This window comes from Chenopodium album, chromosome 8 (genome assembly GCF_948465745.1).
Source record: "Chenopodium album chromosome 8, dcCheAlbu1.1, whole genome shotgun sequence".
Taxonomy (NCBI): Eukaryota; Viridiplantae; Streptophyta; class Magnoliopsida; order Caryophyllales; family Amaranthaceae; genus Chenopodium; species Chenopodium album.
The window spans coordinates 70,289,725-70,300,802 of record NC_137841.1 but is presented as its reverse complement, the minus strand read 5'-3'; the positions used below and the strand labels follow the sequence as shown (position 1 = coordinate 70,300,802).

General features: G+C 35.3%; 1 protein-coding gene across 1 annotated transcript; it reads right to left on the bottom strand.

Moving 5' to 3' along the window:
- Positions 1 to 787: 787 nt before the first annotated feature.
- On the bottom strand, positions 788 to 3,119 carry LOC145642163 (large ribosomal subunit protein eL6-like). The gene is made up of 4 exons (XM_081693258.1): positions 2,784 to 3,119; positions 2,584 to 2,690; positions 1,207 to 1,388; positions 788 to 1,107 (listed from the first exon to the last, which is right to left on the bottom strand). The coding sequence occupies exons 1-4, from the start codon at positions 3,038 to 3,040 to the stop codon at positions 952 to 954; spliced, it is 702 nt and encodes a 233-aa protein (XP_081549384.1). The 5' UTR covers positions 3,041 to 3,119; the 3' UTR covers positions 788 to 951.
- Positions 3,120 to 11,078: the final 7,959 nt, after the last annotated feature.

Below are 11,078 nucleotides of genomic sequence, written 5' to 3'. Positions count from 1 at the left end.
CCGTGCTTTCATGAATGCCGAATCAATCATGTTGAGTAAAAGTCTACCTACTGAGTAGATTTGAGCAGCTATTTATACATTGATGATTCCTGAATTCAGAAAAATAGGTCTTACTCTAAAGTAATAAATGGAAGCAAATGTGCTTGTATGCAAGTTATATAATCAATTTGTTAGGGTTTCGAGACATATATTCCTCTAGCCCTAGCATTTGCCGTACTCGAGGAAGAGTCAATAACTAATGATAGGAGCCTTTGATTACTCGAAAGGGGAAGAGGAGCCTTTGATTACTCGAAAGGGGAACAGGAGTTTTTGTAAGATAAGGTTTGAGATGAAGAAGGTATCCTTACCAGAATAGACTCATTTGAGTGTTTAGATTAGTTTGGTAATTTTCAGTCAATGAGAAGAGGCCCTTAAAAGACAAACTTCATTTTTATAAGAATTCTTAACATAGGTACATTTACCTTAGACAGAATTATTGTTTTTTTCGAGTAGAGAGAAATTACAAAAGAGTATTATTCAAAACCCAACCAGATAAATCATCCACATTTCCTCAACCACACACCAAAATGCCCTGCAAATCAAATATTCTTAATTTCATGTTAATCAAATGCTTGCAAAAAACAACCAAAGAGATAGTTTGCCAACACGCAATTCACCTCCCACCGCGTAATAAAAGAACGGAGAGCAAAAACAGACATGTACCACAGATCAGAAACAGAGACATTTCATGTTACCTTACTCTTGATCATTTCATTGTAAATTCATGGACTGCAAGGAAAAAGGCATCTAGATGAAAAGGGTCGACCAAAGGATATCCCTTGATATATTTCATAATCTAAATATATGTGTCTACTGCAAACTAGGACTAAGGAATACAGGAAGTACTGCCAATATGCAAGCATACAAAAACACAGATTAAAAAAACAAAATCAATAGTCCAAAATTGCCCACTTAGAAAACCAACTCATGTGGCTTCATGCCTGCCTTCAGTGAAAATCTTGCGGCCAAGTAAGCTTTCAAGTCAGGCACTCCCTCAACTGACTTCACAATCAAGGCATCAACAGTTTTTTGATCATCCTTCTTCTCTTGCGGAAGAACATTATCCTCCTACATTTTAGGACAGAAAACAAAGATGAGTCAGAAAATACATAATCAGCTTCCAAAAACAAACAAGAGCAACAGGATGCACGAGGCAGAATGCCAAACCTTCTTATCTGCTTCAAAAAACTCCCCCTCTCCCTTCTTCTTCTTCTTCTCAGTCTTCTTAGCAAAGTACTTGTCATCAAACTTCTCCAACTGAACTTCAGAAATGTCAACCTTGGTCGAGGTGGCAATCACATAAGCCTGGTTCACCCGCCTTAGGGGGACACCGTTAATTTTGAAAGGTCCTGTAACACTACAAAAAATTAGAAAATCACACAAAATACAAGCATTTTAGTAGAGCTGTTACATCATATAAATATTTCAACATTTGGACTTTCATACCATTGACAACCTCTTTTACCATCTATTATGTTCTATACAAATAGTAGAACACATAACTTGTTCTCTTTGATTAATTTCCAAAAGCTACTTTAATATTTACCATCTTCCATTGCAAATTAATAAATAATATACAAAAAGACGTTTGGAAAATAGCATTGAGAGGGAATCTAACAAAATGAATAACCTGACACTGCCCAACTGCCACCCACGCAAATTACTCACACCCACTCCTCTTTGTTATCGTTTTTGGGTTTTGATTGTAATCTTATTCATACAATACTCCATTATTCTTGTAGCTCAATATAGAAAAGAGGGTTTTCATCAAAATTCAATTGATTTTATTAGATTTAGGGTGCTTTTAATGGTAGAAGGAAAGAAGTTAGAATAGAGAATGTTGAGAGGGGAAATAAATGGTGATGGTTCTTGGAAAGTGGCAGGATTGGTAGTGGAATGGTGGTGAAATGATAATGGGCTGGTGGGCATGGCAGTTAGGTACAAGAAGCGAGTAAGCGACAAAAACAGAGGCAAAAATCAAGTCACACGCTTGCTTCATCGTTTAAAGTCCTAATTCAGTAATTTGCTACTTTTTAAAAAAAATAAAGGTCCTTTGTCACAATAACACCACTTCAAGAGGTCCATTTTGACAAATTTTCTGAAACAATTAATAATTTTGTTGGTAAAAATTGTATGTTTGGAAGTTTCAATAAAACAGAGGAAAGATAACATAGGAATTTATGGCTTCCCTTAAATGAACATATCATAATAAACCAACTACATCAGAAAGATAATTGACTATTGAAAGCATGCTCAAGGCTCAAGCAATACACCTTAATTTCTTAACCCCAAATTCATAATTAGCAGCCTAAAAAGAAATCAAGGTTTTAAAATGAATATATAAATGACCCTATTAGCTTTGATTAGATTAGAACTCCAAATAACGATTATAATAGACTTCAAATGATCAAGAGGGGTTAACAATCTAAGTACTAAGCTAAACATGCAAGATGTAAACCATAAAATGATCACTACCAAGCCAGCAAACAACCAAGATCAATAATTTAGCAACATAAAGAGTCAGAATTAAACAGAGAAACGAACCAGTGACAAGTAGCAATCCAGAAGGAAGCTGCTTCAAGAAGACGACTCTCTTCCCCTTAAATCTCCCAGCAAGTATGATCAAAACCGTACCAGGGGTAATACTAGCTCTGAAAAACAAAAACAAAAAAACCCCAATTCAATAATTCAACATAATAACCTAATCCCATGAAAGAAAGAAGACGAAATCGAAGATAACCAACCTGAGTTTAGCAGGCTTAGGCTTGCGTTTGTTAATCAATGGCTTCTTCAAATCATCAGCAGGGTAGAACTTTGAGGTCTTCTCAGCTGGCTTAGCTTCAGCAGGTTTAGGATCATGGCGTGGAAAAACGCCGCCGTTTTTGGCTTTGATAGCCCAAAGACCACGTTTGTGGTACATTTTGGATCGGGAGAATTTTCCGACACCCTTAACCAATTCTGGGTTTCGGGTGAGTCGAGGTTTCCTCTGCTTCGGCGCCATCTTCAGCTTCTTCTTTCTCTCTCCTCTTTACAGTCTGCTTCTGCAATGTCGACCAACTCTTCAGAATGAGATGCTGCTATTCAAGTATAAAACCCTAGGGTTTCCAATTTCTTTGTTTTATGGGCTGGGCTTCTATAGTTCAACATACATCACCTCATAAGTGTTGCAACACTTAATCAAGACCTTGTTAATCATCCCTCATGATTACTCCGTAAAATTAGTCCCGTGCGATGCATTGTCATGAACCGGAGACTAGATCGAGTAAGTATGGACATAACTTGGGTTAGATCGGAAAAACTGGTCCAAAACTCGGACCGATCTAGCTTATGACTGTTTTTGGGATAGGCCAGAGTATTGGACTAAAGATCAAAAAAGTAATTTCCCGACTCGGAGACCAGAACGATTACTTTGTTCCAGTTTGAATGTTTGATCCATTTTTCTAGTTTGAACTGGTTTTTGAACACCCATAACTCTCTCCGCCCCATATTGTTTTTCTCATTTGTACTTCATACCATTTTTCAACAAATCTTCAACCATCAACATCTTAATTAAATTGTTTATCAACAAAATGAAAAAAAAAATGATATAATAAAATTAGGGTGGAGAAAAACTACCTAAAAATCGATAATTCGATCCATAACCGATCATAACAGTTCGGGTACTCAATTTGATTGTTATCAGGTATGGTTATTGGGTATCATATTAAATTAAAAGGCTACCCGGTCCGATCTGATAAGAAATTTTTTGACTTTTTTTATCCTACTTAAATCTATTCATTAGAAATTTAAACTTTTATTTTACTTTATAATCTCTTTATAATATGAATGATTAGTAAAGGTCATATGAAATTGTCGTTAATTATTGTTGAATGATAACATAATAACTAAAGCTATCAAAAGTTGACCCGACCTGAAATACCGATTCAAACTCGATTATTAACCGACCCATCTGAACCCGAAAAAATGGTGACCCAAACCCGACCTAAACCCAACCCTAGACCAGAGTTGACCCGAGTATGTGAGATCCGAACCCGAACATGAACTCACCTGGAGATGACCCAACCCGAATGTAACCCGTAAATTATTGACCTGACCTGAACCGAACCCGACTTGAACCGAAATTGACCCAAACCCATTTTAACCTCTCAAAACCCGAATTTAACCCGACTTGTTACTAACCTTACCTGAATTCAACCCGACTCGTTCCTAACCCGAGCCGAATTTAATCAAACATGTTACAAACCCGACCCGAAATCAACCCGACTTGTTATTGACTTGACCCAAATTCAACCCGACTTGTTATTGACCTGACCCAAATTTTACCAGACCTATTACTAACCCGACCCAAATTTTACCAGACCTATTACTAACCCGACCCAAAAATTCAACATGATTTGTTACTAACCCGACTTAAAAATTCAACATGATTTGTTACTAATAACCCGACTCGAAATCAACACGACTTGTTATTGACCCGACCTAAATTCAACCCAAATTGTTCCTGACCCGATTTCAAATCACCTTAAATGCAATTTAGACCACCTTATTATTGTTGATCAAAGCATTTTGTCTAGGGAAACCAAGTCGGTCCAGGCCAGCAAAAGAAAGGAGCATCATCCTCAAATTTAAGAGTTAAATATAGTATATATTTGTTGTATGGTCAAAGGAGATAATTATCTTCCTAAATTATAGACTATAGTTCCATAATATATTGCCATATATATTATAATCAATGGAAATAATTAGTTTGATAAAAATGATAATTTACCGATTTACAACTTGCACCGATTTCATTAACTCAAGCCTACCACAAACATTTATGACAAAATATAATGATCATATATGGTTCCAAAAGGGATTATATGACCCCGAGATATATCCCCTAGAATTTCAAGACTTTTCGACATCGGCCCCCGAAACCTCCAAAATTTATCAAAAAGTGTGGATATTAGGCTTCAATTTTGAAATTTTTTGACTTTTTTTCTCCCGGAAATAAAAATTGTCGAAATGTTTACCATGGTCACTAATACCCTCCGGGATTCCAATTGGATGGGTAGAACCATCCAATTTGCCTTTAAAAGGCCAATTTACCGATTTACAGCTTGAACCGATTTCATTAACTCAAGCCTACCACGAATATTTATAACAACATATAATGATAATATATGGTTCCAAACGTCATTATATGACCTTGAGATGTATTCCCTAAAGTCTCAAAGCTTTTCGACATCGTGACCCAAAACCTCCAAACTCAAAAAGCGTGGATATATAAGCCTTCAATTTTTGAATTTTTTTTGCCTTTTTTCGTTCGAAAATAAAAATTGCCGAAATTTTTACCTTGGTTACTAATACCATCCGGGAGTCCAATTGGGTGGGTTGAACTATCCAATATGCCTTTAAACAACCAATTTATCGGTTTACAATTTGCACCGATTTCATTAAATCAAGCCTACCACGAACATTTATAACAACAAATAATGATCATAAATAGTTCCAAACGGAATTATATGACCCCGAGATGTATCCCCTAAAATTTAAAGGTTTTTCGACACCGGGCCTCGAAACCTGCAAAATTTCTAAAAAAACGTGGATCTTATATTAGCCTTCAATTTAATTTGGAATTTTTTGACTTTTTTCGCCCGAAAATAAGAATTGCCGAAATGTTTACCATGGTACCTAATACCCTCCGGAAGTACAATTGGGTGGGTGGAACCATCCAATTTGCCTTTAAACGGCCAATTTCCCGATTTACAACTTGCACCGATTTCATTAACTCAAGCCTACCACGAACACCTATGACAACATATAATGATCATATATGGTTCCAAACGGCATTATATGACCGCCATATGTATACCCCAAATTCTCAAGACTTTTCGACGCCGTGCCCTGAAACCTCCAAAATTTCTCAAAAGACGTGGACATTAGCCTTCATTTTTGGAAATTTTTGACTTTTTTTCGCCTGAAAATAAAAATTGCCGAAATGTTTACCACGGTCCTTAATATCCTCCGGTAGTCCAATTGGGTGGGTGAAAACCATTCAATTTGCCTTTAAACGGCCAATTTACCGGTTTACAACTTGCATTGATTTCATCAATTAACTCAAGGCTACCACGAACATTTATGAAAACAAATAATAATCATATATGGTTCCAAACGACATTATATGACCCTGAGATGTATTCCCAAGCATCTCAAGGCTTCTCGATACCGGGCCCCGAAACCTCCTAAATTTCTCAAAAATCACGGTTATTAGCCTTTATTTTCGGAATTTTTAGAATTTTTTCGCCCGGAAATAATAATTGCTGAAATGTTTACCATGGTCCCTAATACCCTTCGTGGATCCAATTGGGTGGGTGGAACCATCCAATTTGCCTTTAAACGGCCTATTTATCGGTTTATAACTTGCATCGATTTCATTAAATCAAGCCTACCATGAACATTTATGACAACATATAATGACCATATATGGTTATGACCCCGAGATGTATTCCCTAAAATCTCAAGGCTATTCGACACCGTGCCTCAAAACCTCCAAAATTTCTCAAAAAGCGTGGATATAACTATATAAGCCTTCAATTTTGGAATTTTTTTATTATTTTTCGCCCGAAAATAAAAATTGCCAAAATTTTTACCATGGTCCCTAATACCCTCCGGGAGTCTAATTGGGTGGGTTTGAACTATCCAATTTACCTTTAAACGGTCAATTTACCGGTTTACAACTTGCACCAATTTCATTAAATCAAGCCTACCACGAACATTTATGACAACGTATAATGATCATAAATGGCTCCAAACGGCATTATATGACCCCGAGTTGTATCCCCTAGATTTTCAAGACTTTTCGATACTGGGTCCCGAATCCTCTAAAATTTCTCAAAAAGCGTGGATATTAGTCTTCAAATTTGTAATTTTTGACTTTTTTTTTCGCCCGAAAATAAAAATTGCTGAAATGTTTACCATGGTCCCTAATACCCTCCAGGAGTCCAATTGGGTTGGTGGACCCATCCAATTTGCCTTTAAACGACCAATTTACCGGTTTATATTACAACTTGGACAACTTTCATTAACTCAAGCATATTACAAACATTTATGACAACATATAATGATCATATATGGTTCCAAACGACATCATACAACCCCGAGATGTATCCTCTAAAATATCAAGACTTTTCTACACTGGGTCCCGAAACCTCCAAAAATTTTCAAAAGACGTGGATATTGCCTTCAATTTGGAATTCTTTTGATTATTTTCGCCCGAAAATAAAAATTGCCGAAATGTTTACCATGGTCCCTAATACATTCCGGGAGTCCAATTAGGTGTGTGGAACCATCCAATTTGCTGTTAAACGACCAATTTATCGGTTTACAACTTGCACCGATTTCATTAATTCAGGCTTACCACGAACATTTATGACAACAAATAATGATCATATATGGTTCCAAACGGCATTATATGACCTCGAGATGTATCCCGTAGAATTTCAAGACTTTTCGACACCAGGTCCCAAAACCTCCAAAATTACTCAAAATGCGTGGATATTAGCTTTCAATTTTGAATTTTTTTGACATTTTTTTGCACAGAATTAAAAATTGTCAAAACGTTTACCATGGTCCTGAATACCCTATTGTGTGGAACCATCCAATTTGCTGTTAAACGGCCAATTTACCGGTTTACAACTTGCACCGATTTACTAGTTTACAACGGCCAATTTAATTAACTTGCACAGAACCCGACTTAAATCGAAATTGACCCTAACCCGTTTTAACCCGTCAAAACCCGAATTTAACCCTACTTGTTACTAACATGACCTGAATTCAGCCCAACCTGTTCCTAACCCAACCCGAATTTAACCCAAATTGTTACAAACTCGACCCTAAATCAACCCGACTTGTTATTGGCCTGACCCAAATTCAACCTGACTTGTTATTGACCCGATCCGAATTTTACAAGACCTATTACTTACCCGACCAAAAAATTCAACTCGCTCTATTACTGACCTGACTCAAAATTAACACGACTTGTTATTGACCCGACCTAAATTCAACCCAAATTGTTCCTGACACAATTTCAAATCACCTTAAATGCAATTTAGACCACCTTATTATTGTTGATTAAAGCATTTTGTCTAGGGAGACCAAGTCGGCCTAGGCCAGCAAAAGAAAGGAGCATCATCCTCAAATTTAAGAGTTAAATATAATATATATTTGTTGTATGGTCAAAGGAGATAATTATCTTCCTAAATTATAGACTATAGCTCCCTAGTATATTGTCATATATACTACAGTCAAAGGAAATAATTAGCTTGATAAAAATGATAATTATCTATTTATAGTTAGTTGAACCTGAATATGAAATGACTTGGAAATGACCCGACCTGATTGTATCCTGCAAATCATTGACTTGAACATACCTCGACTTGAATCCGAGAACGACCCGAATTGGAAATGACCCAACCTGATTATAACCCTCAAATTATTGGCTTGAACCGAAGCCGACTTGAACCCGAGAATGACCCGACTTGAAAATTACCCGACCTGATTATAATCCGCAAATTATCAACTTGAACCAAACCCGAGAATGACCCGACCTGATTCAAACTCGCAAATTATTGACTTGAATCGAATCCGACTGGAACCCGAGAATTATCCTAACCCGTTTTAACCCGTGAAAACCCAAATTAAACCCGACCTATTGTTCACCCGACCCGAATGTTACCCGACCTGTTATTAACCCGACCTAAACCGACCCAAACCCGATAAGAAGTATGACCCGTCGTGACCCGACTAAAGCATGACCCAACCCAAACCCGACCTGCATAGGTATGAAATTATCCGAATTGACCCGACCCACTCTTACCTGACCCAAATCCGACCCGTTTACCCGAATTGACAACTCTAATCATTACTACATTATTAAGTTTAATTATCATTGTTGGATATCTTATTGGGATCCGATGAGTGATCCAAATGTCCAAATACCCTAACTTATGTTCATATTTCATAAATGAATGTTCATTTTGTATAGGGTAAATGTTCATTTTATAATACAAGACTATTAAAATTATTATGAGTCAGACAAACTTCTTTCAAAATTTGTTTCTTGTCTGACTCGTAATAATTCAAAATTTGCGATTGTTCAGATTTTTTTTACTAAATGCTCAAAATTTGTTATTGTTCATATTTTTTTTACTAAACGTTCAAAAGTATTGGCGTGGTGCATTGCGATTGTTCAGATTTTTTTTTACTAAATGTTCAAAATTTGCAATGTTCAGATTTTTTTACTAAATGTTCAAAATTCGCGATTGTTCAGATTTTGTTACTAAATGTTCAAAAGTATAGGCGTGATGCATTACGATTGTTCAGATTTTTTAACTAAATGTTCAAAATCTGCGATGTTCAGATGTTTTTTCTACATGTTCAAAATTTGCATTCCTTCTTAGTATTATTAATGTATGTATGTAAAAATAAAAATAAAGGCTATTTTTTTTAACACAAATGAAAGACATACTTAGAGCTTGTTCACTTTTGCTTAATTTTTGTTCAGTTCAGCTCCTAATTTCCTACTCTCATAAAAAAATTATTTCATTTCAGCTCTAATCAGTTCAGTGCAGTTCAGGTTCAGTAAATGTGAACACCCTTATATTAACTGGCTAAAGGCATAGTATTTATAAATAGCACCTTCAAATTAACTAAGCAAAACTTGGTGCGACATAAAAAGGAGGAAAGCCCCATAACACCGGAAAGCACTACGCCTGAAACTACCACACCTACATACAGGTGCTATACTAAGCGAGTTTTTATACAAAAAGGGATTACAACAGCTAGCAGAACAAACACCAGTTTTTTTTTTTAAAAAAAAAACCCTAATGTGTGGCTCGGACGATGCCCCGAGTTACTAGTTTGTAATTATCGTTTGATTATTTTTGCTTAATGTATTGATAATCATCTTGAAAATTGTATTAGAAGAACCATATTCAATATTTTGTAAGTTACTTTGTAAAATTTAAAGATATTCAACTATTGAGTAGTTAACTAAAAATTCTTACAAGTATTTTTCATCAAATTGAAAATAAAAAAAATAAAAAAAATCCAATTTTCAAACTTCAAAAGTAAAGTTGTTAAATTGCTCTATGTAACAAATAGTACAACTAAGGACTATTCATCTTATCCAAGTTAAGTATAATCGTGTTGGGTAAATTCACATAATATGTGAATAGCTAAGGTGTTAAGACTTGTATCACAATACAATATGTGTATATAAAATATGAAAACTGCATGAGTTAATATAGACATTTAAAATAGTGAGAACTGCGATGGTGTTAAGCTATTAACTAATAAGCCATCATTGGCACAAAAAAAAAAAACAAAAAAAAAAAAAAAAAAATTATCGAAAGGTTTCCAACTAAAATAAATTTTAAAGAAAAATGCAATCAACTTGCAAAAGTGCTTTAATGCCTAGCTCATCCCCACAATTCACAAGTATACAACTTCAAGTAATATAAGCTCCAGCCATGGCCATACATATATTATTTTTAATTTTTTCTTTTTAAAGGTAAGAAGAAGGAATCTGATATAACTGTACCTTAAATCTTACGATTTTTTAATTCAGTAATTACGGGTCATATACTTTTAGGAGTGAGAACTGAGAAGGGAAGGATAGATAAGGGATCCCCACTCTCAAAGTAATGTTTCTAGTGAGATCAAATTCTTAAGGTGTCATACTCACCAATAGACCAGTCTAGCTTGGTATGACCATAAATATTTATGAGAATAGTATACTTCGTAATCAATATATATATAAGTAGATAACACGACTAGTATAAATTTTTTGAAAGTAGTTACATCCTCATCATTTCTTTATATACATTTCATTTGCATTATTGAATCACATTAATTGAAGGTCTACCATGTATTTTTTTTTATTTTTCTATTGAATATTGCTTTGAAATTAGTACTTAATTTATGTCAAATCAAATAATATTTGGCTATGAAATCGGATCTCATGTGTCTAATCAAAAAGTGATTAATTAGCCGTG

What these genes read in the sequence shown, in the direction of transcription:
- LOC145642163 (XM_081693258.1), bottom strand. Translation starts at nt 3,040, where the DNA reads ATGGCGCCGAAGCAGAGGAAACCTCGACTCACCCGAAACCCAGAATTG. An exon ending in CCTAAGCCTGCTAAACTCAG is followed by an intron (nt 2,691 to 2,783) that starts GTTGGTTATCTT and finishes TTTGTTTTTCAG; the next exon opens with AGCTAGTATTACCCCTGGTA. An exon ending in TTTTTGAAGCAGATAAGAAG is followed by an intron (nt 1,108 to 1,206) that starts GTTTGGCATTCT and finishes CCTAAAATGTAG; the next exon opens with GAGGATAATGTTCTTCCGCA.